The following is a 27,280-nucleotide window of genomic DNA, read 5'->3' on the forward strand; positions in this document are numbered from 1 at the left end:
TTACTTGTGTAATTAATGTAGCTCATGCTTCTTCCACAAAAAGAATTCAGTAAGCAACTCGGACTCGGTAAATCCTGATTTTCTAGGAAAAGGCTTACATGGCAAAAATACTAGATTGTAATTTCATTCCAGAGTATCTATGTATGTTAATATTAAACCCCAGTCAGAATGTGAATATGCTATTTTTGTAATGTACTTTTAAGGCATGTTGTCCCTCATACCTGGTTTACGCCAGTGTTCAGATCTATCTCTGCTCTGGATACTTGTACGTTTCTTCATGTAGTTTCAGTTGAAACTACTCTTGGAGGAAACACAAATAATTTTGATGTTGTGGGGAAAAAAAGCAGGCTTTTCACAGCTTCCTCATACTGAACTGCTTTAAAAACTAGTAGAAAGACTGAAGGCCTTTATACCAGTTCAAATACAGAAAAAAAATCTCAGAATAGTTTCTCTGTGCAATGATCTTTATAAAGTGGGGGAAGGGGATGTGTGTGGTATTTTTTGGTTGGGTGGTTGGGGGTTTTTTTTATACTTTAGAATAACTTTAGAACAGTGACTCTCTCCTCTGTATTATGGTGATTAATGTAAATTTGGAAGAAGGATAACTTGCTTTTCAACTGGCTACTAAAGTTCAGTGTAATTCTTCCAGGAATTGTGAAAATAGGAACAATATCATAAAGACATCATTTCCAACTGTGTTATTTAAAAAAAAAGTGTTAATTTTGCATGAGGAGGAGCTACACTTTTCAGTGTGGAATAATGCTGAGTGCATGGGGGCGCTACTCTAGAAATCTTAGTTTTATAAAATTCCTTTTTTCTTCCATCGTTAAAATTTTTCAGTAACAAACACGTAACTTTTTTAAAAATTGTTTTCCTTTCACCCAGGAAGAAGACTCTTCCTGGTTATCCTGGTATATTACAGTGTCCTCACAGGAGCTAAGTCTTAAATGTTGGACATGGTTTTACTCAGCCTGCCATCTCCAGTTACCAACAGGGACAGGGTCAGTTCTCATGGTGGTACAGAAAAGGGTAACTGTTCATTTTATTCAGACACTGCTGTGCATGTTGGTGGGGCAGCAAGGGAGATTGCAGTCCTTTTTTAATGTGGCAGTACACAGGACCAAGTACAGCATGAAACCTTCCTGCTGTCCTTGTGGAATGTTACTTCTTTAGGGGGTTTATTGGCACATAGCAAAAGAAAAATGTGTGTGGCATATGGCAAAATGTTTAAGAAGAAAGGGTGTAGCTGAATCCTGTATTCAGGAAAACATGCGGTTCTCAGGCTTCTAAGATGAAAACCTTTTTTTTCACCTCCCCACCTCTGCTCCCATGTTGTACAAACACAGAGGAGTAACTTCAGCTGTGCAACAAATCAGTTATTACTTAAGAATTTATAAGTTCAAAGGCTTCAGATTTTTTTTTTCCTTAAATGTTGTAGCATTACTTTGAGAGCTCTGGCATGCTTTTTGTTTTTTTGACAGCTCTACGTCCTTCAATTAGTATGTATAGTAGATTCTCGTCTGTGTTCAGAAACCGTCCAGCCTTTATCAAGAAAGGCAAGGAGGGGAAGAAGTACATGTGGTGCTCTCTATCCTGTTTCAACTCTCTTTCCCACCTAGTCAAGTACAGAATTTTTCAGCCAAACTTGGTAATATCAAGGAGACTATAAATTTGACTGTTGGAAACCAGATAGGAAAAAGAAATCTAAATCAGCATTCTTATCCACTGAGTTTAGAGCACAGCCCATCCCTTATCTTTTCTGTTTGCTCTGGTGGCTGGACAGTTGGTGCACATGAGGACTTTTACCCAGCTAGTGACAAAAGGATAATAGGGGTCTGCAAAGGCAGGGAAGTGACATAGGCTGGGCAAAATATTGAAACAAATTACAGAAACAGGGCTATTCACACAACTTACCTCTGTTTATTTAAGAGAAAAAGTTTACAGTTAGTGCTATGACTTGCTGGTCCTGTAGCTGCAACCTCAAGGTTAGAGAATTATGAAAGTCGTGATGAAGAGCTGGGATGGTGGGAGATAAACACACTTTGAGTATTGTTCCTGGTGGTTACAGTAAGGACTGAGCAGCCAGGTGATAACACTGCCTAAGTCGTCAGTGTGCTGATGCAGCTCACTCACGTGCAAGGCTGGTGGATGCCTTTATGCCGATTCTGCTGGGTGGGCAGGGGCTTTGTTACGCTTTGTTTAGGAGCTGAGCGCAGCCCCGGAGGAGGTGCAATTCCCTCAATTCCCCGAGTGCAGCCCTGGTTCCACCTGGTGGCCAACTGGCAGAACTTACAGTGGGTGCATCACCAGTTACCTTCAGGTGCAGTAACCTTCATCTCGCCTGCTCCTGTGCCCTCCTGCCTGTACAGCCTGCCAAGGAACGGGAATGTGTCTGGGGAAGAGATGGATGGGGTTGGTCATTAAGTATCCTCCTCTCTGAGCACAGCCCTGTGTAAACACAGCTCTTGTGTGCAAGCTATTAACGCCAACCATGACTTAGATTAAACCTTGCTTATCTGTAGTCTTGTATTCAGCACGTGCTTGTGGGGAGTAGAGAAGGCAAAGGGTGTGTTAATTCAAGGTAAAACCATTCTATGCAGTCACACTTTCCAGCAAGTTGAGGCCAGGTGCATTCACATTAAAGACAAACTATAACTATGCAGCTTTAAGGATCTAAAGCTGTAATTTCAAACCAAACAAAAACCAAACAAACAAAAAAAACCCAAAACAGAATCCAAACCCTGTTCAATAGCTACCTTACTGACAGCACCAGCATCCCATGGGTGCATCCCTGTAGTTCCAAAGAGAGAATGCTTGAAAACCCTGGACAGCGTAGTGAGCTGGCTCACTAAAAAGAAACCTAACAGAATTCAAGTCAAACAGGTATGTCCTCAGCAAGACTCTGAAATATCCAGCAAAATTAGACTAGTCATAAAAATAGTTGGAACTGACTTATTTTTTAATGCATTTTGAAGCATAGCTCAAGGCAGAAAAGAAGGTGTCTGTAGCATTTCCCCAAGAAGTGCAAGATTTTGGATCAGTGCCTCTTCTGAGGCCGATAAGATTCTTGCAAGACAATCTGCTACATGCTTGATTGGGCGATGTGCTGTATTTTTGTGTTGAAACCAATAGAGGAAAAAAGGAAAAGCAGGGTGGCAGACTGGCATCAGCCTTAATCCAAAGGGGAAAGGTAATGTAACTTCATCTCTGTCCCCACAACCCTACTCCTTCTAAAATACTCCAAACAATGGCTAAGCCAAAACATCCTCTCCCAAAATAAGACAGTCTCCTAATAATTTGTTGTGTTGTCCTTTGAATATGCAGTAAGATGAAATCACCTTTAATGCTAAAGGGTTGGAAGATGACACTTTCAAGGCACTGACAGGACAAACAGAGAAAGTGCTGAGAAGCAAATGGATAGAGGAGGACTTCATGGTGACTACAAACATGGAAAAAAAGTAATAAGTAAATGGTGAATTCTGGAGAGTGGCTAAAAGCTAAGGACTTCCCTGACAACTGCAGTAAGTTTTTTAGGAGTGCAAGAATCCCACAAAACGTCAAAATGTATTAAGTTCTCCCAGAATTACCGGAGAAGTTTTAAAATTTCTATTTAAAAACAACAAAACCAAAAAACGCCAAACACAACACACAAGTTTCAATTTATTAATAGATGTTAATGGATTGTTATTCATAAAATGCCAAATGGGCACATATACCTTTGTGAACAAAACACTGAAGTTCACAGAGAGTCACAAGGAAAACTTAGTTCAGGAATGAACACCAAACCCTTCACTGTGTATAAGCCCACTGTGTGGGCTTATACAAGTCATGATCCTTTCTGTTGTGTAAAGTTTTATGCAAAAGATAAAATAAGCCACACAAATTAGTTGATGTAATGATGTCAGCAAAGTGTCTGAAAGTACCCAGGTTGCTCCAACTCTCCATAGCTCAGCACCACGAGAAATGGCACAGAGAGACATAAGTAACATATATTAAGCCTTGTAATTCAAACAAAATGAGTGATTCCATAATCAGCAAAACCTGCTATGTTAAACACTGTTAATATGCTTTCCTCCAGCTACATGTACATATCTATTCACAGTGCCTAACGCTGAGAAGCCTACTGAGATTTAGAGGCATAAGAGGTAGCAGAGACATCTCCTTACTCAGCCAATGCTGAATTTTTAATATAATTAACTAATATTTCAAATAAATAGTTTTATTTCTTCTTGTCATCATCTGTACATCTGTGTTTATTTTGAAACAGATCAGAGATGAGAACCATGTATCAAAAAAAAACATACTAAGAGCAAAAACTTCATGTGTAACACATAACTTTCAAAATCCACAGGAATCCCATGACCCTAGACACTAATTAAGCCTTATGCTTTGATGTTAGCTCAGCTCCAACTATTTTAGAAAAATCCTGTCTGCATGCTCTTTATTTCTCAATTACCCATCACAGGATATTCCACACCTTTGTTGGAACCTCCTCTTAGAAGACTTAAGAGACCGTTGATTTGGTCCAGAGTGGGAATTCATCTTTCCAACCTGCAGTGGTGACCAAGACCCTCTGCAACCCGAATGTAAATGAATAACTGGACTAATAGCAGAGACGACTGGTGATAAAGTGTGGAACTTCTTAACCACTACAATTACAGCTAATGAAATATCAATAGACAGACGCAGATAGTAAAAATACGATAGTATACTTTGAATTAACAGAAGGCTTCCCGGTAAAATGGGATGGTATTAGAGCATTCTGCTGGGACAGCTTATTCCATTCATTTGTCCTGTATTTAAAGAGGTCTCCACAGATGCCCAACGTACTCTGGACAACCTTCCCACAATTAAGAATCTTACTGTTTTATCTTTGCTGAGCTTTAGGAAGACAGTACCATTTATTTAATGCAGATTAAAATACACATTGATAATGAAGAACAGATTAGTGAAGTCTTAGTTAATTACTATTTTCAGTACAGTTCACTATCAATTAATTATATTATCATGTAATAGCTAGCATACATCTGCTCCCAATTGGTTAAATACTTCGGCAGCTATACTCCTACTGAAACCCACAGCAAAATTCCCATTGCTGAAAAAAGCATTAATGAAGCCCCTAAGACTCAAGAAAACAAGACTATTCATTACTTTCATGCAGCTTTGCTAGCATTTGGAGTTTTAAAGTCAAGCAAAGTTACTCTGTTGTACATATGCCCTGTCTTATAGTTTCATCTGTGCTATCTGCCATACAGGAGTGCACTAAAGCACAGGTTTGAAGGAGTTTAGCAGCTGAATTAAGAAGCTCAATTTATGTCATAACTTTTTCCTAGCAAAAAATCTTTAGATCGTAGACAGTGTTTTTAACGTAAGGACTCTCATTTGGAAAAGTGGCAAAAAAAAGCTGGTTATCAAATACATACAGCTGCAGCAGAGTAACTGAAACCCACATACACAAGAAAAGAGACAACCATTGATGTAAAATTTCCATGTTAAAGAACTGTTGAAAAGTAAGAATAAGCATTTTTCCACAATACTAATATGCTGGGATTTAATGGTTAGCTTTACCCCAGAACTTGCCACTATTACACAAATAGTACCACATCACAACTGCTCAAGACATTGCTTAGAAGAATGTATCATAACTTTGGGTTTTATTTAATTTCTCACCCTTTTTAGTCTTTAAATGCCTAAAGACAAGATCTTCTATACAAATGTGGCTCTTCCAATATGAAAATCTTGAATTAACATCTATACACTTAGATTTGTTCTTCCCCTTTACAATATCCACCTGCATTTTATAAATTGCTATTTATAATTAAATAAATTGCTGATCCCTTTCACAAGCATTTGAAGACATTGGAACTGTTTCCTCAGTATATGTCTTTCAAGAAATAATACCAAGATGCTGACATTATAACACTATTTGTGGAGAACCCGAGTCTTCATCACACGCACAGAGCCTAAGTCATGCTCCAGGAATTCTTGAGGTCTGCACTCAGGGTGCTTACGACCTTGGGAGAGAGTCAAGGTTCATTTCATGATGCAGCCTCCTCCAGTAACTGGTGTACAAGCTAAAGCACCTATTTCACAGCTTTATTAGACCCACAAAGCTTATTCACTGCGTCACTGCCCTCTGTCTCACTATGAACACAAGTGAGACATATCAGCACAGAATGCCTCATTAGCCAGAACCTGTGATTTACAGAACATTAATGTTCTCTGACCACTCTGTGCCCAAGTGTACAATAAGTTTACTGGATGGAACAGTTGGCTCAGGGATGAGGCTGATTTAAATCAAGGCAGACAGGGCCATTCTGAAGAAATGGAAGTTCCATAACACAATTCTGAATGTTGTACAGGGGACCTTTTGTGCTTTGGTTTTACACATTGTCCTTGTAAAGAAGTTTCAGAATCCAATTTGCTCTCCACTGTAATTTCAGAGCACTGCTCTATCCATCAAAATAATGTATGTCCCAACGTAAGTCTTGTCCATAAAGATAAGCAAATATTTTTTTAAAAATAATTTAATTCTACATTACTAAGCAGCAGACTGCTCCTTTAGTTTGTTACTGTGTAACATTTTATTTTCAACAAAACAGTTAAAATAATATTTGCATCTCTTAATAAGTTAGTGAAAAGCAAATTACTCTCAGGTAAATAAAGTTTTGTTAAATAAATGTATCTATCCATAAAGTACAAATTTTAATTTCTCTGTTGAATAGTCCACACAACCAAGATCTGGCAAATTTTTCCTCTTTCTCCTCCTTAAAAAGATTGAATTTTTTTTTGTACAAGATACTTGAAGTATCCCATTTCAAGTTTTCCTATTCTGAACTTCCAGATTCAAAACGTTTCTCCTTTTGCTTGGCATTAAACTTCTGGCTTCACAATTAAAACACATCAAATAGATCTCAGGATCTCACCAAAATGTGCAATGCTACTATGATGCATGTTTAAATTTAGGCAGGCAAGTAATCCGATTAAAGGCAGTATCTGTAAAGTCAAACACATAAGTCAAAGAAAAGGTTTAATGTTGTTTCTGTGCTCAGCTTCTCAAGTGCATTCACAGCCATTTCTCTAAAATGTTGAATCCTCTGCATCGCATTTAAAAAACACAATTCCAAGATACTAAGTGTGCTGTACAGATATTCTAGGAGTACCACAGAGAGATGCAGCATAGATTAGTTGTTCATGGTGTGCCTCTCTTCCTAAAACACATAAACCATCTTAATAGCCCAATGAAGAGAACTTCAACTGAATGACTGAATGATACTGAACTACTGAATTAAGTTGAAAGTAGCAATTCTCTTATTTAACACAACGGTTGATACAAGAAATCACTTTATACTGAAACTTGAATTTGGTACTCTAGTAAAATCCTACTGACTTGATAAGAGTTTTATGCAAGGAATTACAGAGGGATCCTTCAAACACTCCTGAATTAGTAAGTGTTAGTAAGGCCTGCAAGCATTTGCAAAATGGGGTCTGGGGTCTGAGAATTTGGTCCTATTTAGAATAAAAGAAAATGAAATACTAGTTTATGCTGCATTAGTTTAATTCCTAAATCGAGACAATTTATTTGCAATATTTCAAAGGGTTTGCAGTTTACCTGACCAACATTTGTAATCCCTGTCATTCCTGTAATGAACTTTAGGTATAGGATATAAAAGTAATTTTTGTTGAAACAGCTTACAAAAAGAATAATCATCTTTCATGCTTTGAAGCATATGAAGCATCTGAACCATATGAAGCAATAATGACTGGTAAAATTACGAAGGACCCTAATTATTGCATTACTTCTATACAAAATCCAAACTCTTCTGAAGTACAATATAGGAGCAACATATTTGGGTTTTTTTTTCTTATTTTCTAGCATCAGCAGAACTATGCATTTAACAGATTAATAACAAAAAAAGAAAAAAAATTCAAATAATGGAAAAACACTTCCCATGTAATAATTCCATTGAACGCAACACTCTGGATCATTACAATGAGCTAGGTAGACTAACCATAATCTAAAAAATCTGCTGCTAAACAAAACCAGTTTGACACAAAGACCAGCTGATTTTTAATTATACTTTAATTAAAACCTATTTATCTAAATGAAAAACCTACTATGAACACAGAAACTACGCTCATCATGCAGGCTGGGCAAACTCAAAGTATGTTTTGAAATGCGGATGTACCTAAAATATGGTTTTTTGTTTTTAAGATTACAAAAACTGAACTAAACCAATATATTTCAGATTTGGCATGGGAGAGGAAGAGGTTGATAAGTATAAATTCATCCATATGACCTTAGTCTGACTGCAGTTCAATTAGTCTATACCACCTGAATAATTTTTACTATGGAAAAAACATAATGTGTAGCTCATTAGTTTCCTAATTATTTCCTCTTCCTTTGGGACAAATAAAAAGGCATCTTTGCAGTTCATCTCTGAATAGGGCTGTGCATAATACTACTTCAAGAAACATTATCTGCTGAATACAGTGATCAGTGTCTTCACCTATAGAAACATACAGCATCTGATGTTGTTTTGATAGCATTTAATGTACTTTTTGCAATCTAATAAAAGAATCTCCAGCGAAGAAAAATACTATTAATTTATATTACAAGACACTGTGGTATAAATTTATAGCATTTCTCAACTCCATAAGTTAGTAATAATATTCATAAATACCAAGAACAAAGTCCCCAAATCAAAACAGTAACTTAAAAAGAACCAAAACAGATTTTTAGAAGGCTGCAAAGTGCTTTGAAAACATTAAAAACAAAACTCAACTGTTGCCCCCAAATTTCTTGCTATGAGCTCTGTTTTTTCACATCCCATCCTGAAGAGCAGACAATGCTAAATTCATGACAGCACAATTTCTCAGATAACTATCATAGGTTCCTCTCACTCACATTAAACCCCCATTGTTTTTCTACATAGCCCACTCCAGAAGTAAATAAAAAAAGTAAAAATTAAAATAATATTATTTTTTCCCTACCTGTATATCCAATTTTATTTACAATATCTTGAGAGAGAGAAAGACGTTATGGTACACTTACACCAAAATATTCAACATCAATCTCGGCTGTTTACTAAGACTATGAGTACCAAAAAAAAAGTTACACGAACTTTCACAATTACACACTAATTTTTAGAACCATCACACAATGTCAAAAAAGTTATCAACTTTATAAATACAGAAAAAAATTACATTATTTTAAGAACAACGAAGTTACTAAAAATATATTATTTACCGTACCTCCTTTAATTTTTTTTTCCAGAGAGCTGATCTTTACAGGTTATTAAAAAAAAATATTTCTTCAGCCCCGAGCCTTTGTAGTTTATTTTTATTTAAAATAAAAAGTCACACAAATGATAAAATATTTTGTTTTGGCCATTTGGCTGCCTCTTCCAAATTGACACTTTATAAAAACCTTCTGTACTTTTTTCCCCCTCCCTCTCTCCCTCTCTACTACCTCCAAGATGGTAGGAAAGTTGTTGTTTTGGAGGGCAGAGGAGCCGCTCTCTGATGTTATGTCCTCTCGGTGCCTGTAGTGGTGCTATAGGAGGCTGCTGGCTCTCTTCTTGAGCAGCCCCAGCAGCCCTGCCTTCTTTGCTGGAGAATATATTCAGGGATTCCCCTTAATAATCACCTACCCTCTGAGCACTTTGTAGTTTTAAAATAATAAAGAGCCCCCAAAGCTTCCTCCCCACAAAAAGCAGGATCTTCTCAGAGACAGGGGGGCAGCAGCTCCTCAGCACAGAGCCCGAGCACATTCCCAGTCCCTCTGCTGGGGAGGAAACTCTGATCTGTCAGCCCAACAGAGGGAAAGGGGGGAGAGGAGAGAGAGGAGGGAAAAAAAAGCAGCTGGAAAGGTAAGCCAGGCCCGGCCTGCATCCCCGGGCTCGCGTAGCGCGGCAGGCGGTGCGGAGGGTGCAGGGCGGGCGGGGAGGCGGGCTACGCGAGGCCGGGGATCGGCCGGAGTGGCGTAGGCCGCGGTAGGGGGTGCGGGGAGCCAGGGGGGTTTTGGAAGCTTTCGGGCGCCGGGAGCAGCGCCGGAGGGGGGTGAGACGGCCGCCGGGGCCCAGCGGGAGGGTCGGGGCGCGGCGCCTCTGCCTGGGAGGTGAAGGGCGGCGGGGGAGAACGGGGACGGGGGGGCGCTAGGCCTCGGCGCGGCGCGGCCCGGCCGCTCCGCTCCCCGCCCCGCCGGGTGCCCCGCGCCGGGCCCCGGGCCCAGAGCGGGCCGAGCCCCGCCGCCGCCGGGGCCGGGCGGCTGGGGGGAGGCGGTGGGGGCGCCGCGGCCGGGGCCGCTCTTCCCCCCCCCCCAAGCCCCCCCGCCCCCCGCGCGGAGCGAGGGGGCCGCGGGACGGGGAGACGGGGGCGGCATTAATTCGCCGAAATGACTTTTAATGAGCGGTGGCGGGGTGGGGGGCACACCCTCCCCCAGCCCGGTGCGGGGCCGCCGCGGCGGAGGCGGTGCCGGTCCCGCGGGGCTGCGCCGGCCGCGGCCTGGAAAGTTTCGCGGCGATTTTGGGGTGCTTTCCCCCCCACCGCCGCCGCCGCCCACCCCGCGCCCGCGGCCGCGGGGACGGTGCCGGCGGGGCGGGGGCACCTCGGAATGCGGCCGCAGGTTTCCCCCCGCCCGTCCCGTACCCCCTTTCCCCCCGTCGGTGACCCCCTTCGGCCGGGCCGGTGGCGGGTGCATTCGCCGCACAACTTTTTGGGAGGGAGCGGGGGGTGGTTTTGGGGGTGCGGGGAAGCCCTCGGAGTGTCCCCCCCCCGCCCCCTAAGCTGCCGGCACGTGGGGCCCCGGGCCGGCCCCCGGAGCAGGGAACAGGGGCAGGGTCTGCCCGGGCTGCACCTTCGCTCCCCGGCACACGCCGGGCCGGCGGCTGCCTGAGCCCTGCCGGGCCGGGCTGGGGTCCCGCGGCCGCCCCACTGTGCCGGGACCCGTTAGCGGGACGGGAGCCACAGCCCCTGGCACCTCAGCCGGGGCCGGGCATCAACTCGGTAGCCCCTCACGGCAAGGGCTGTGTCTGGCCCCTCTCGTGTCCCAGTGGGCTCCCAGATGTCCCTGTGGGCTGGGGGGTCTGTGTGAGCTGCTGCTGCCCCCAGGACTGCCAATGAAAGGATCCTTTTTTCCAGGGAAAAGAACGTCTGGTAGTTGTGAAGTGAGTGCACTGGAAGACCCACCAAGGCGCTTCACCCCGCACAGGTGAAATAGCTCCGGTTTCTAATGTGGGAGGTGGCGCATTTTGGTCAAATATTCCTTAATGTGTCTCTTAGGTCAAAGTGATAACGGCTTTGTACAAGTAACCTCAAATGAATTTTGGAAGTTACAGTGATGCTCACCTTAAAGCCTTATATTATGCCATCTGATTTAAATACACAGAGTTAGTTCTAACTTTGTTACTGAACAACATGCAACGCAGGTTTATTTTAAGGCCTTTTAGTTTTTGAGGATTGGGAGACTTAAAAATAAAATTGACAAAATTAGGACAATGCACTATTCCCCCATAGGCTGGTGCCCTCGCCTATGGGCTCACCTCTACTGACAGTGCTTCATGCTCAGGCCATGCCCACCAGGTACCACTGCTGATGGTTGAGCTGGAGCACTTGTGTTTTGTATGAAGCTGTCACAACATTCAGCCTTTTGCATGAATTGTTTGTAATATATACAGAGATCACACAAGTTTCGTTATTTGTAAATCTAAATTATTTACAGAAAGCAACGCAAAATTTACATACTGGGGGTTATTTTGATGTTCAGTATTTTGTGATGAGTGAACGAATTTGTGTGGAGGGCCTGGTCCTACAGAACTGCCTATGCCATGTTCTCGTGGTATGGTAAATCATCAAGAGGTACAAATTTTATTGTAAGACCACACTGAAACTCCAATAGCTTATAGCTGCTGAAAGGCTCCTCTGTGAGAAGCTTTATTGGTTTATATATTGAGTATTCCTACTGAAGCAAGAATGATACTGTATTGTGAGAAAATAAGCTTATTTTTCTTTGTAGTATTGAGACTAAAAATATGACAAAGGTATTTTGTTTAACCTCATATGGAAGGGCAGGTTATCTGTTATTTGAATAAATAAAAGACTTGGACTTTTTTTTTTTTTTCCCTCCAAGTACAGATGCAAGGTGTGTTGTGGTATGTTTAACCTCTACTTTATCTCAGAGTCTTGCTTTTGATATTTTGAGATAATATTTTTAAAGTGCATTTCTGCCATGTTGCAATGTCCTAAAGGATTCATTTGTTGCTGTATTTGAAGGCTACCTCTTTGCAGCCCTGCTCATCCTGGGAAAACCCAGGCCTGTTTATAACTACATTGAAATAAGTGTGCATGACAACCTCCCTGTGAGGATGTGATAGCAGGACTGGGGCCTGAGACCTTCTTCTCAAATAGAGTAATCCTTGCTCAAAAGACTTTCAAGATACAGAGCCCATCTTGAACCTTAGGTCAAGAATAGCCATGTTTAGGAAATTACTTTTTTGAAATCTATAGGAATGTTCTCTTGGCTGTACTTAAAAATTTTCCTACGTAAGTTCTTTTTTTCTTTGGAAATCCTCTGAAGTTTCTAAAGTCCACAGTCTTAAGTGTTTGTTGTTTTTTAAGGTTTTGGCAATCTTTGTCAGGTTTTCTCTAAGGTGCTATGAGCTACAGATCAGTGAATCAACTAAAATGAAAATTCCTGCTTAAGTTCATTCGGTGTAGGAAAACAAAAAGAACCTGTTCAGTTTGTGAGCAAAGGCTTCTGTTTTTTGTCTTCATAGCTGTTTTCTGCTCTTGATTGTAACTAGTTAACAAGTCTGCAAGTTCTCTAGCTGTTGCTATTATTAGGAATCGCGCTTAAGTTTAATTCAGTATTTATTGTGTTATATTCTGAAACATAATCTGTTTTACCAGTGTTGCCTAAAACATTCTGCTGCTTTTCTGTTAATATATTGGACGTCCTTATGCAATGTGAACTGCCTTTTGCCAGAGCTGAAGTAATAAGCTTTCTAAAAAGGCAGAATGAGGGCAATATTGCTTCTTTTCTTTTTAGTCAGATCTTGGCATATGTAAAAAAGTAGTCCAAAATACAATTCCAGGTGCTAACTAAAAATAACTTGTAAGATCTTCACATGTTGAATGCCTTGATCTGTCAGGTACTTGCATGTGTGTTGCAGTTCCTGCACTTCAGAGGCTGAGTAAGGGCTGTACTCTAGTTAATAGAAGTGTTCTGTACAGAAACTCTTGGAGTTGACTTTGGTTGCTTCCCAGTGTTCTCTGTCTCAGTTTGAGTGCTTTTACTGACAAAAAGACTATTGTTTCAACAATTAGTTTGGTAGCTGAGTGTAGTAGAGAATTGAGCTGTTGAAAGTCTAGAACTAAGCCAAACTTATGGTTAGATCACAACATAGGGACAGAGGTTACAACTTTGTGGTGTTGGTGTTGATCACAATTAGATGTGGTACAGCTTCTCTTGATAGAACAAAACATTTCTAAGAGAGGTATTAGTTGCTATAAAATAGAAAAAAAAAAGGATGTTTTAGATTTATACTTAGAAGTATACTTTTTACTAATACTGATTGAAAAGTTCTGCTATGAAATAACTTCAAGTGCATGTCTTTTTGTCATTAGTTTTATGGCTTCTGTTCATCTTCCAAACATCTTGCACTCTGCATATTTGCTCTGTTTCAGGAAATGGGTCTGACAGTGGCAGGTTCTTGTTCTTTCTTGGTCAAGAGGAAATGACAAAACTACTGTTTATGTTACTTGTGCTTGTGGAGAAGCTGAGATTCTTGTAGATCCATGTTCTACTTCTGGCCCCAAGCTGATGGTTTTGGGAACGTACGGAGATGATTGTACCTTGTGTGTGAGATGTCATGAACAGACCGAGTAATTTAACATGAAATTTAGGCTGGTATTAGCAAATGCAAACAACACAGTAAAGACCTCTGCAGTTGTGGATTTTGTTTGGATGCAGTGTGTGAAGCTCTGAGCTCAGTCCTCTTAATTATACATCTTTTAACCACCAGCATATAATTGCCTTGCAATTTGCAATGCATTTGGGGATTCCATTGCCTAAAAGGGTCTTACGTACATTGAATGTCAACTTCTGAGCATATGTTTAAGAATGTATCAACCCACATGATTTAAAATACTCTAATATTTTCAGCACAGCATTTGTGCAAAATTACCCATCTGAGTTTTGAGGCTCCAGCGCTTTGGGCTTTCTGTTAGTGAGTAAGCCATTAACTTCCCTGTAGACTACTCACAATGTCAGGTACCAGATTTCTGCATGACATAATGCTGGTACTTGGGTATGGTTGTAGTAAAGATCATCTTCCAAAGTTTGCTGCTGCACTGTTTTCCAGCCTGTCTGAAGGACTTTTAAACTATTTTGGAAGAGAGTATATGGAGTGCAGAGCTGCAACTGTGTTGTCTTGGGAGCTGATGTGCACTGCAAGGGAGCTGGTTATGCCTGTACTGAAAAGCCAGTACTAAAAGCAGTTGGGAGCTGGCTTCTTCCAGAGGGTGATAGTAGGTATTGGCAGTTGGACAGCTGTGTACCTGTGTATTGAAATCTTTAATTTCTCTTTTTGCAGTTACTGTGCAAACCACCTTCAGTTGTCTTGTAGACTACCAGTGGCTGCACTCAGCAGGACAAATAGCTCTGCTCTTAAGGGTTGATGTTTCAGAGTGTGACTTTGCTCTGTGTCCTGCCTGTCCTTGCTATAAAGCCTTGCTGGGGTGCTAAGTTTGTTACTCTTCTTCACATGCCCAGATAGGACTTTAGCCAGAGGGAGGAGATTTTCTTCCAGTCAGCTGCTCAAGAATAAAAAGTGGGACAAGGGGAGAAGTGAATGTGTTACGAAGTTACAAATTTTAGTGATAATCTCATAAGAATGTGAAAAATACCCTTCTGGGTCAGATTAGCTTGGATCCAAGCTGATGTTCTGTCTTGGGCAGTAAGAGTAAGTGATGCTGCTTAGGAAGGGCATGAAAGCCTTGACACTTTTTTTGTGCTTTCTTCTCTTACTCCTCCACCATCCATATTTGTTAAATTGGTCATGCTAGCGGGTGCATCACTTATGCCCCATTGTCTTCTCTATTGCCTTTTTGAACCTGATTGTACTGTCTGCTTCCACAGTCTCATGTGACAGCAAGCTCCAGCAGTTCACTACCTGTGAGTAGTGAAAATGAAGAAATACTTCCTTGGAATGTTTTGAGTCAATCTCTTACTAACTTCATCAGGTACCCCTAGCTGCAATACTGTGTGATTTGGTATGACTGCTCTGTATTTACCTTATTCCCGACCATTATTTTTTAAACCTCAGTCATGTATTACATCATTTGGGAAGGGCATGCATTTTTGGATTCTCTTCTGTTCTTTGCCCTGTAGTTTCTGACTAGCTCAAAATCTATTTAGAATCAGTTGTTTAAGGAAAATCTAGGTTCCTCAAGAAGCAGCTTCTGGTTTCTCATTCACAGATTGTGGCTAAAGTTAGCTTGAGCACATGTAGGCATAATTTTTTTTTCTGTTGAACCTTCCTACATCTTCAATGTAGAGTATAAATGCAAAACCAAAACCAGCTTCCACAAAGTTTTGTATTGTGATATTTTTATAGTGAAGTACAGCTGCTTAAGCATTTGCTTTTTCCAGGGGAAGTCCATGTTTCCGTCATCTCTTACTGAATCCTGTGGGACAAAAATAATTTCTCCCCCACCCACTATTTAGCTAAGTGTAGTTTCAGTTCTGCTCAGTTAAGTGACATGTGCCTATTCCATACTTGTGCTACTTTTTACGTAGCAGCAAAAAGCTCTGTTAAGAACTGTAAATTGTTAAAATAAAACATTGCATCAGATGAAATCAGAATGAAGAGATTTAAGTGTCTTCATTATTTTTATATATATATATTTATACACACACACTTTCTCATATGATATGCCATGGAAGTAAAAAAAAATTAAGCTCTTTTTAGATGAAGTCCAGCTTCAGTCTCTGATCCTAGCACTGTACCACATAGTGACATGTCTTTTGGGGACTCTAAGAATCTATCAATAAAGATATAATTGCAAGTTTGAGAAAATTGCTGTGTTGTTTTTTTTTTTTTTTTTTTTTAATATAACATTAGTTGGCTACTATGTTTATTGGCTTTCTTGTTCCTTGCACTGTGGTTGCACTAATTGATTACTATCAGGATTTTTAACTTGGTTATAATTTGCCTGAGCTTCTCTTAGTGTATATGTACCCAAACCCTCACGTTCATGCTCATTGGTTTCCCTGGGGATTATTGTCAGTATTTTTGTGTGAATGTGGCATTGTCATATGGCATTGTCCTTGTGCCCTGTATCTCTCAGGCAAGTGAGAAATGAAATACTATGCCTACCTTGACACAGTCAAGTTAAATGCAGAAATAAGACTTAATTATGAGTTAAATCCAAAAATAAGACTGTGGCCACAAGAATAAATATAGGATTATAGTGGCTGGGAACTGTGGAGCAGTTTCTTTACAGAAGCTTAACGGAGGCACACAAGGTATGCATTTCTCACTATTTACTTTGGAACCATCCTGAGGAACTCTTATTCTTTGGTCTGTTGCTTGCTAACCTTCAGAAGAGAAATACAGCTGGGTTGTACAAAAGAGGAGAAACTTAGTGATTCATCAGAAACTCTGCAAAGCATGATAGTAGTAGTTTAAAAGAAGGTGACAAATAGACCAGAAGAAAATAGAGAGCAACATGTGGGTCACCCCAGCAGCAAGATACACTTGGTCTTTCAAGTTTTATGTCCAGTCCAGTATGCTACCTAATACAAGCTTTGATAAACTGAGGGAAGCAGACTTTCCAGCAAAGGCCTTCTGTCAGCTTTGTGTGTGTGAGATGCAAGTAAAGACTCATTTAATTACTTTTGCTGCCATAGTAATAGAAGAGTCCATCTCTCAAACATATGGGATACAAACACTGACCACAATTCCTGTATGGGTTGTGTTCCCATGGGATTTATGTTTTTCTTCATGTTGTTGCTGAATAATGCTGAAGAGTATGTCAGTATCTGCCTGAGCCAAGGTGACTGAAAGGAATATTTGGTCCTTAACATGCTAAAGAAGAGATTGTTCCCTGTTCCCATTCTGTCTTTTTGAAGAGCACAGTCAACAATGAACTTTCTTGTTCTTAAGACTGATGTTTTGTGGAAAGTCATACTCCAGTCATGGGTTGATTTTGTGTATATACATATATATATGTATATATTTATATGTATATATTTATATGTATATATATGTAGTGTATGTGCTTCCATGCCGTGAGAAGAATTGGGAAAAGCGATTGGAGCTGGAACTAGGTGTCCTTTGCTTATGTTGTGGCTCTCTCGTTTAAGCAAGGTGTGAGGCCCCGGCCTCTGGGAGTGGCTGCTTCCCTGTGTACATGGAAAAGGAAAATGTGTATCAAGAGGAAACACAAAGTTACCATTATCTTCAAATGAATGTTCAGGTTGCTTGCAAGACTGTAGTTACAGTCTGTAGCACCTGTCTCCATTAATACGCTCTGTATGCTGTATGTGTGCATATACAGCTGTTCCAAGAATTTTAAGTGTGTTTTTAAATATTTTAGTACTCTTCTGTGTTTCTGCTTCTACAGCTAGATATATGCTAATGAAGGCCAGATTTATGCTGTTTACTTTGTGGGACAGGGTATTTTGTTTTGCCCTAGTGACTTAAAATTGTTTTTCTAGATCCCCCAGTGCCATAGTGCTCTGTCATTTTCTCATGGTACTCATTTTACAACAGAAAGTGGAGGCTTGTACCTTTACAAGAGAAAAGTACATCTTTCCTGCAAGTCTATATAGGCTTCCTCCTAGCAATTCTGCTCTTGCCATTTTGGGCCTTGGGAACAAGTAATTTCGTTTAGGTGGTAATATGTACATTCATCACATGCCTCTAATTTATTACATATTTCCTGAAAATCACCTCTATGAATATTCCTTTCCTTGGTGTATAACATATGAAACTGAATTGGGTACTGAATGAATGCACAGTGTTCCAAAGAGTTCATTCCAGTGCTTCAGGATGACTTTTCTGAATAAAGGCTACCTTCTGTAGGTTAAACTTAATGTATCACAGTAGCTGCAGAATGTAGGTATTGTTAGGGTTTTTTAAAACTACTTTGGCATGGTTTGGGGATTTTGTTTATGTTTTTTAAAAAATGATTGCCAAAGACCTTCATAATGTTGGGAATTTAAAAAGTACCTTATGGCTGCATGGATTTGCACTGTAGGAACCTACTTAGGGGGAAAAACCACCTTTGGTTTATGAAAGCAAATGATCTAATCTGACACTTAACCTTTTTCAACTTGTAGCTTCTAATCACTTTCTGGTAGATGAGTGAAGTTCTGTTTAAGAGATTTAAGTGTGGTGGCAGAATTTTCTTTCCCCTGCTAATTTCTTTTATGTTTTTCATGTTTTCCAAAGATCTGTGACTACTGATGGAAAACTATTGTGCTATTGTTTTATTGGATGCTAGCTGAACCACAGCTTGGTGACTACATGTGCCCATTGACTTACTGTAGTAATATCTGTTTTATTCTGACTGACATTGACTCTTTTGATATTTTCCTTAGACAATCTGCTTCATCTTGGTTCATCATCATTCCAGGATAGTGGTGTCCTTGGGGCTCTCTCTTAACACTGACATGGTACAGAAGATTTAAAATCAGGTATTGTTTTGGATCCTTCTTTCTGGCCAAAAACCTAGAACTGAATCCAATTTTTTTTCCCCTTATGTGATTTGTCTCAATATTTTGCTTCTTTCAGCTGATGTTCACAAGGAATAGAGTCACGTGATGTATGAAGGCAAACACATACACTTCTCTGAGGTTGACAATAAGCCCTTGTGCTCATACAGCCCCAAACTGTGCAAGCAGAGGCGACTTAACGGCTACGCCTTCTGTATCAGACACGTTCTGGAGGACAAGACTGCCCCCTTCAAGCAATGTGAATATGTGGCCAAGTACAACAGCCAACGCTGCACCAACCCCATCCCCAAGTCTGAGGACCGTAGGTGAGTTGGGGTTTCCTCTCTGCAAAGTGGGAAGTGGCTGGGATGTTGTATTTCAGTTGCTGCCTGGTTTCAGGATGAGGGAGGAACTGGCCTGAGTGAATTGTATTCCAGGATGTTCCTTTGAGGATTTTGTTGGAAGACCAGTAAACTTTATTTTATTTTTTGTGGGAGTCAAGCACTCAGTGAGAGGGCAGTAACTTAATACCAAGGAAGTTTAGGGGAAGAGTTCACTGCTTTTCTCAAGTTCACTATTAACTGTGGATCAAATCTGCTACACAATATCAGCTGTTCTAACTCATTTGCTTTGTCAGTCACAGTACAATACTCTTAGAAAGGCCTGCTTGTTTAGCCAGCAGTGCCAAAAGCACACTTCCATCTGCTCTTTCAGGACAAGTAGTTGAAAATGCTTATCTTCTGGACACAGGGAACAGTGACACATAGAGACAAATCCAGAGTTACAATTCTGTGTTGATGATTTGGTACTGATCTGTAGTGTTGTTTTCCTGGAATAAAATAAATATTACCTGATAACAGATAAGCCGGCTGGGAAAGTGCCGTATACTCCCTTTTTCTTTTTGCTTCCCGTATTTCTCTCCCCTTCCCTACCCAAATGAAGATGCCCAGAGTGCCCAGGTATTAAATTCCTTGCAAAATATAGTCCTCTAAGTTGTTGAGAGCTGGGAATTAAAAGCAAATTTCCTGAATTGCAGCCCATATTGTAACCACAAGGGCATTCTTCCTTGCTCTTCAAGACTTTCTGAACACCAGTCTTATTGGTGCTACTCGGGCTGAAATAGCAGAATTTGTCTAATCTTGTCTGTCTTCTATATATGTCTTCTATATGACTGTTTTTCAGAGCCATCATTGCAGGTTTTGCCAGTAACACAGTGTTTAATTAATGTGTTAACTATCTGAGGCTTATTCTCTTAGAAATGCTTTTTAAAACCTAAAATATGAACAAAATATGCCAAAAAACACAAGCCACTATTCACTGACCTTTCACATTATTAGCTGTCATTCACTAACCTTTTGCATTATTAGCAGTGTTCCCACTGTGCCCTACATATAACTTCCTTCTCAGCTCACAGCTCCTTCTCTTGTCTGAAACAACAGTTGGACTGTGCTCTAAATTAACTTACACTTCACCTGCCATTTCAGCTGAGGAGACTGATGAAGTGAGAAAAAAACATGAATGTTTGTCAAAAGCTGTAGGGCAAATGCTCAAATGGCACAAGATGAATAACTTCAAGCTGTAATTTGACAGTCAGTGAGTGTTTCTTTGCTACTGTACAATTGAGGCTCTTTGGAAATAAGCTCACAGAAATGATCATAGAAATTGTTAGCACAAATGGTATGCTGTAATTTCAGATGCAAGAGCTGACTGAGAGAGTTCCTGTTTACCAGAGGTCATACTGAAAAACAATAGAAGTAATAGTAATGACACTTTTTTACATCTCGTGTTCCCATGGAATTTGTGATTTTTCTTTACACCTTGAATTGAGATCACACTTTGTTCTTTTTGATTTTTCTCAAGCTAAAGTGAAGCATGGTCATGACATCTGGTGTATGTTATATTAGAATAATTCAATTGCATGTCGAGTGTCACATTACAGTATTTGAAGAGGACAGCAGGTGTCTGAAAGAAAATAAACTTTTAATTTCAAATGAGAGGATGTGATATTTTGAAAGAATATTTTAAAAGACTGTTTCTCGGGGCGGAGTTTAATTTTAACAATAACATTTAATGAATGCTAGTGATAAGACTGTGGCTGTTAAACTTCTTTTTTTTTTTGGCAGGCAAACCTGTATCTGTTTCTTAGAAGACTTTTTCACACTTCATTCAATATAAGGATGTTTGCAATATCTGAGTTCTTCACTCATAGCTTTTCATTTTCTGTGTACAGAATTATTGTCAGATGGTCATTTTGTCACAGTTTTAGACACATAACTGTACATGATCAGAAGCAGGCTGTATGATGCTCTGACAGTTATCCTCTTTTATACTTTTAGAGATGGTTTAAAAAAAGTATTTCAAGAAGCTGCATGTGTTATTTGCCAAAAGCTTCATAGTGTGTCCACAGATAATTAAGAAGAATTATCACTTGACCCCAGACAAATGAGATGCTACCAACCACAAAGATAGTTAACATGATGCATATTATTTGATTTCTTATTAACCACTAACATTCTACAAACTAAATCTACTAATAGTAGACTTCATTGCCTTATTTGATGTCTCATTTTTCTATTCACTATCTTGTTTTTTTAAAGAATATATATATGTGTGATGATACACACATGGGTTTTATATCTGTTTTCTCTGAATACATCTCCTACTTCTTTCTTTACCAGATTCACACAAAGATAATGAAATGCAACTTGATTTCTAAATATAGGTTTACTACAATTTAGATGGGTTAAACACAATTTTGTCTCTAATTCTCCTCACTTTAGAGAATGTTTAAATATTTTGTTAATATACAAGCTCTTCCCCAGTTTATTTGGATCTTCTTTTAAGTAAGTGATGGACATTGATACCAAGCTGGGGTGTACTAAGAAGCAGAATGTGTTTGTAGATGGAAAACCTCACTGTCTGAATTCTTGCCTTCCCAGTAGATGTGAGAAGCTGTCCAGCTGAAGTCTTCAGAGTCCATCACATTTTGTGTGCTTCATGTTATGATAATTTTAATGGATATCAACCCACCTTATGTGTGGACTTCATTTGACTTTACCTGCACAAAATAAGTGCCTTTGGCACTGGATAGGAAGGGGAAAGAACCTGTGTTAGATACGTATTGTGATACTCGCAGGTTACAGAAGTGACAAACTGAGCCTCTAAGACAGGCTTGTCAGAATTGGCTTTTGTAGGGCCAGCTTAACCGTAATGGATTTTGTGCTCAAAGCTTTGTGAAAAGCACTGTACTACTTGCAGGTTCAGTTCCTGTCTTCCCAGTAATCTGACTTCCATGGAGCTTGAACTACTAATGCAGACTCTGCAGCCCCGCGTGGAGTCAGAGCCAGTTTAGGCTGGGGCCAACTAAAGAGCCATCCTGGAATGTGCAGGGTGGGGAAATGTGGGTGCATGTCCCCCTGGCTGTGCACAGGGCTAGCAAGAGCCTGACAAGGTCAAGGCTGAAGTGGTGCTACTGAGAACTCTGCCTAGCCAAAACTGCTGGTGTGCAGTTTTCTCTACCCAGAGAAGACTGAACTGCTCTTCCTGGTTTCTTGCTCCTGTTAGTCCAAGGTGTAACAGCCTTGGTTATACTGGAGGACAGGGAGTTGACAGAACGTAAAGCACAAAGCCAAGTCAGTGTGTACTGGAATCCAAATGTTGTAGCCTGGCATCCATGGGTTTGTGTCCAGAGGAGCCACTTGGCTCTCAGTGATACAGTATGGTCAGCTATAAGAGCCAAAGCTTTTTTCTCTGCCATATAGAAATCATTCTGTTAGTTAAATGAACAAGACAAACCCTTAATAGCCTAAAACTCAGAGAATTTTAGAAAGCTTATTACCTTTCCACAGACTTATTCACCTTTTGTATTTCTTTTCTTACTGTTTTTGCAATGAAAACAGACTATGCAGTTCTATGTCCTCACATCAGCACAAGCATAGGATGACAATAATTTAAGTTCTGAACAATACAAGGGAAGTATTTGTGTTGAGCAAAATACTCTTCTTATTGGCATAAGAGGGAATAGAACTCCCTTGTGTTTGTTTAGTCTGTTTATTGGGTTTTTTCTTCTGTCATACTAAAAGTGCTGTTGTAACTGTTCAAACAAAATATTTTAAAAGGGCTTAATTTTAAATATGGAAACAGTGCTTGTTGACTTTAAGGAAAGCTTTATTGAGCTCTCATTATATAATTTTATTTTTAGAAGTGCATCTCTCAGTATGAATTTACAGTATTCCAGTGTGTTTTAATAAGGACTGCCCAAGTTGTTGGCTTTTAGCTTGCCTCATCTAGGTTTATTTATTACTTACAACATAATGTAATTAAGAAATTATTTAGGCAATAATAAGTAGCAGTGCTTTTCAGCCTTTTCTGATTTGTGAAACCTTAGGAGTGTGGGTCTCTCAAGAAGCTACATATATGGAGACCATTAAAAAAGAGAGAGCATGTATGAATTTGCCTTCTCTTTTTTCCCTTTTAAGGACCCTTTAGAGCTGTTCACACATTGTTTCTTTAGAAATGGGTTGACAAGTTGAAAGTGACTAAACTGAAGTGCTAAACGTTTCTGGGGGGTTGTCTTTGAGCTTTTGGGCTGCCATTTTTTGCTCCATGAAGACCAGAAATAATATAATTTTAACCTATTTTTCAACAAAACTTACTGTTCTCAGATTCATACTGATCAGATTTTAAAGAATACCTTCATGGGTATTTCATTATCTTGTCTATAATTACCTTGATGCAGACATCACTTTTTCTTTGTATCTTTGGTCATCTATAAGCTGTAGGTTATAGTTGGGATTCTGGGGATTCAAGAGGAAATTTTGATTGTTGGTGGATTCTACAGGGGTGGCTGCCTATGGCATATAGGAAAAGGATCACATCATGGTTCCTAAATTTCTGTCACATGCTAGTTCCAATCAAACAAAAGTTAATTGCTTGCTTTTTACTACGTTATCTGTGGCATAAATTGTAATTATTTTTACTTTCATGGCAGGTTTTCAAAGACCTTTTTACTTTCTTTTTTTTTTTAATAGCATGTCTTTGAAAGTTTTTTTCATGCTACAAGAACTTAAAATCCATTCTTGTGGGTTTTATGTATACATATTTCTGGCATTGTGTAAATGCTTTCTAGCAGCAGAGGATTTGTTTTAAACTAGATTTTTATTTAAGAATATTCAGCTAGCCCTCTGTTTTCAAAATTCATCAAACGACTAAAACAGAATTTAAGTACTTATACTGCTTGTTCAGTAAGTGGAAATAGTGATTCTTTCCTAGCAGATAGATATCTACTGAGATTGTCCTCATAAGAAACTGCTCCCTTCTATAGTGGAATTGTTGTTATTATTATTATTATTGTTGTTGTTGTTATTATTATTATTACTATTATTATTATTATTATTATTATTATTAATAACGATAATGTTAATGTTAATGTTAACAACAACAACAACAACAACAATAATAATAATAATAATAATAATAATAATAATAATAATAATAATAATGATGTGTGCCTTGATGAAAATGTAAACTACTTCCACTGAAAGAATGGACAAATGAAAGGAATTGGTCTTCAGTGTAATTTTTCTTAGGAGCTTTTGAATTGATCAGTTAATAGCTTACATTCTTGCTGCTTTATATATCAGATTGTCCATTTGTTTTCTTCACTTTGGATTTTAACTGTTTACCCTATTAAAGAGTTAAGATTTTGAATGATTGTATGTGATTCTCCTAGGAGTAATGGATGAAGAATCTTATATCTTAACATTAGAAATAGTAATTTTCATAAATTTTTTCCTGCTGGTTTTGAAGCACCATAGTTACCTGTTGTATTAGAAGCAGCTGTGTACGATTCTTATAAAACCTCTTGTGTTTCAGTTTGTATTTGCTTGAGATGTGTGTGCAGGTTTCTCCTAAGTGTTTTCCTGTCTTCAGATTTTATGTACAGAAGTTTAGTTAATAACTGACTGCTTTTACTTTTCCAAGGTACTGCAACAGCCACCTGCAGGTACTTGGCTTTATACCGAAAAAGGAGAGGAAGAAAAAGAATGATCCCATAGAGGAGGTGAAGGTCAGGCATCAGATGGATGCTATGGCCTTCAGTCTGACAGTGCCCACCCTGGCCTTGAAGATGCCCAATGGACTGGATGGGATGTCCCTCTCCCCTCCAGGGGCAAGGCTTCCTCTCCACTACCTGGAAGCAGAATTAGAAGACCCCTTTGCTTTCAATGAGGAGGATGATGACCTAAAGAAAGGGGCAACAGTGAAGAAAAAGTTGCAGAGCAAGTTGGCTCAAAACCGGCAGCGCCAGAGAGAGACAGAGATTTTAAAAGTTCGCCAAGAGCACTTTAGCCCCATTCCTGCACCTTTGCAGCAGCAGCCTCTGCAGCAGCAGCACTCCCATCTGCCACCTTCATCAGCTTCGTTAAAGCCGACAGGGCTACCGCAGGGCATAGTCTGCAAGTCACCTCAACCTCTGAACACCAGCCTACCAATGCAGGGAGTGGCACCCACCACACACACTATAGCACAAGCACGGCAGTTGTCTAACAAGAGACCTCTGCCTGTCCTGCCACCCGCCAGGGCTCCTGTCACGGAGCCGCCCAGGACTGACCGGGTCCTCATGAAAGCCACAGCCTTCTCTCCGCACTCGTCCTGCATGAGCCGGCTCCAGAGACTGGTGAAACTGTGCACTCGAAAACAGCAGCTGGACACTGATCTGTTTCCTCACTTAGGTGAGTAGGGAATAGATGCACTGCAGCTGTGTGTTTTCACCTGAAACCCAAAGGCTGAAGGAGAATGTTCTCCTAGCCCTGTTCTGCATTCCTGTGCGGTCCTTACAAAATAACCCTGAGCTAGGTAATCTCTTGGCTTTTTCTTTAGCCCTGTGTCTGTGAAGGAAATGCCTGGACCCATCACAAATGGTTTATGGCATTTTGGTTGTTTGTTCTTCTGTATGTTCTGTTAACCATTTGAGAAATCAAACTGAGGTATAGAAAACAGTGTTTGGATTATAGAGACCTCATTAGAAGGTTTGCATCTCAAGTAATAAAAGTGACACTAGTGGTATGTACATTATTGAAATATTAGGTGTATGATAAGTGCACGTGACATGATGAATATAAGTAAAATTTTGGCAATTTGGCCCATCAATCTCTGCAGATTCGAAATTCCAGTTGACTTAATTGGAAAATTGGAAGACATGAGAATTTTTATTGACTGGGCCCTATTTATGTGTAGAATATGGATGAACAAAAGGAAAAGACCACTTCAGGAGAGCTGCATTTGTTACAGAAGGTAGTTGGATAGGTGAAGTCTTGTCTGCATGCTGTGCAGAAATAGTCTTGCCCTTACATGTAATAATCAATAGCTGCTTGTGAAAATATAAGCAAATATAATCAAATTGGTGCTATGATAGTAGTGCTCTGTAAGCTTTGAAAAGGCAGCTGACCTTGTGGCTGATTTATCTGATTGGGAATATAGACCTAGACACACCTATCTGTCCTTTTTATCTTCCTCACCCTCCCAAGTAACTTCTCTGCTCAGTTTTAGATTGTACATTTCTAACTAAATGCTGGCAGGGAAAAGGAAATCTGTGTGATATAAGTAGGAACACCATTTATGATGTTTAAAATAAAAAAAGACTTCAGATAAGTCTGGACATTCCCTATATGTCTTATTTAATTGCAAACATCTGTAATTTTTGCTATTTCAATTAAGTTTTTCTTAATTTGCTGTTAACATCTGCCCTTTGGCACTCGTGGGATAGCTTGACTATTTGTTCAGGAGATAATTAGGATCCCATAGCATATCTCTAAAGGAAATTGTTCTTCAGAAAACAGCTTTGATGGTCCTATATATAGTGCAGGTCTTTAGAGGAATGGCAACTCCAGAGGCATTTCTGAGTGTCACAGACCTCAATAGCTTAGAAAGTGACCTGTGTTTTGAAAGACTGTAGAAGAATCCCTTTCTGTGCTTAATGTTCTACATTCTCAAGTGGTGAAGAGAATATATTTTCCAAAAAAAGAGTCATAGTAAAAATAAACAACAGACCTATACATGTACACTTAGGCAGGTGCTTGTGGATGCACTAGCACTAACTAACTATGTGGATGCATTTAGAACAGTTTATATTTGCCAAGTAAAGGAAGTATTAATTATGGTAGAGTGGAAATTTTTTTATTTTTTATTTAGTTATTATAAGCCTTAATGTTAAAGACTAGGTATGCCAGTTCAGAGAATTTCAGGATTTCTTTTCTATATTTGAGCAGCACTAGAGATGACTGCACAGAATCTTCCAAAAGATTAAGCCAGTTCTATGTGTACCAACATCAGAGCCATGTAATTTGACATTAATATAACTGCAGTTTTCAGTGTCAGCATAGCTGAATCTGGATTAGATTTTATTCCTTCCTTTCTGCAGTGCCCAGGAGAAACAAAACAACTCAATTTCTGATTTTGTTTTTAAACTTTGGGTGAACAGTTTGTTATGTGGTTGTCGACATCCTTATGTCTTTGTGGACATACTTATGGAATGATTAAGTTGCTTTTTCATTCCTTTGT

General features: G+C 39.6%; 1 protein-coding gene across 3 annotated transcripts in view; it reads left to right on the forward strand.

The window, feature by feature from the left end:
• The first annotated feature begins 9,482 nt into the window (after positions 1-9,482).
• INO80D (INO80 complex subunit D) overlaps positions 9,483-27,280 on the forward strand; it is a 45,696-nt gene continuing 27,898 nt past the window's right edge. The window contains exons 1-5 of one of the 3 annotated variants that reach the window (XM_056496223.1): positions 9,483-9,872; positions 11,143-11,212; positions 18,608-18,703; positions 18,801-19,047; positions 24,704-25,452. In XM_056496223.1, coding sequence (XP_056352198.1) covers positions 18,830-19,047; positions 24,704-25,452 — 967 coding nt within the window. In that variant the 5' untranslated portion in view covers positions 9,483-9,872; positions 11,143-11,212; positions 18,608-18,703; positions 18,801-18,829. Of the gene's footprint in view, positions 9,873-9,932; positions 10,063-10,981; positions 11,213-18,607; positions 18,704-18,800; positions 19,048-24,703; positions 25,453-27,280 lie in introns of those variants that run through there. The other 2 variants (XM_056496224.1, XM_056496225.1) reach the window with 2 other exon arrangements.

The sequence above is a fragment of the Oenanthe melanoleuca genome, chromosome 7 (assembly GCF_029582105.1).
Source record: "Oenanthe melanoleuca isolate GR-GAL-2019-014 chromosome 7, OMel1.0, whole genome shotgun sequence".
NCBI classification, from domain to species: domain Eukaryota; kingdom Metazoa; phylum Chordata; class Aves; order Passeriformes; family Muscicapidae; genus Oenanthe; species Oenanthe melanoleuca.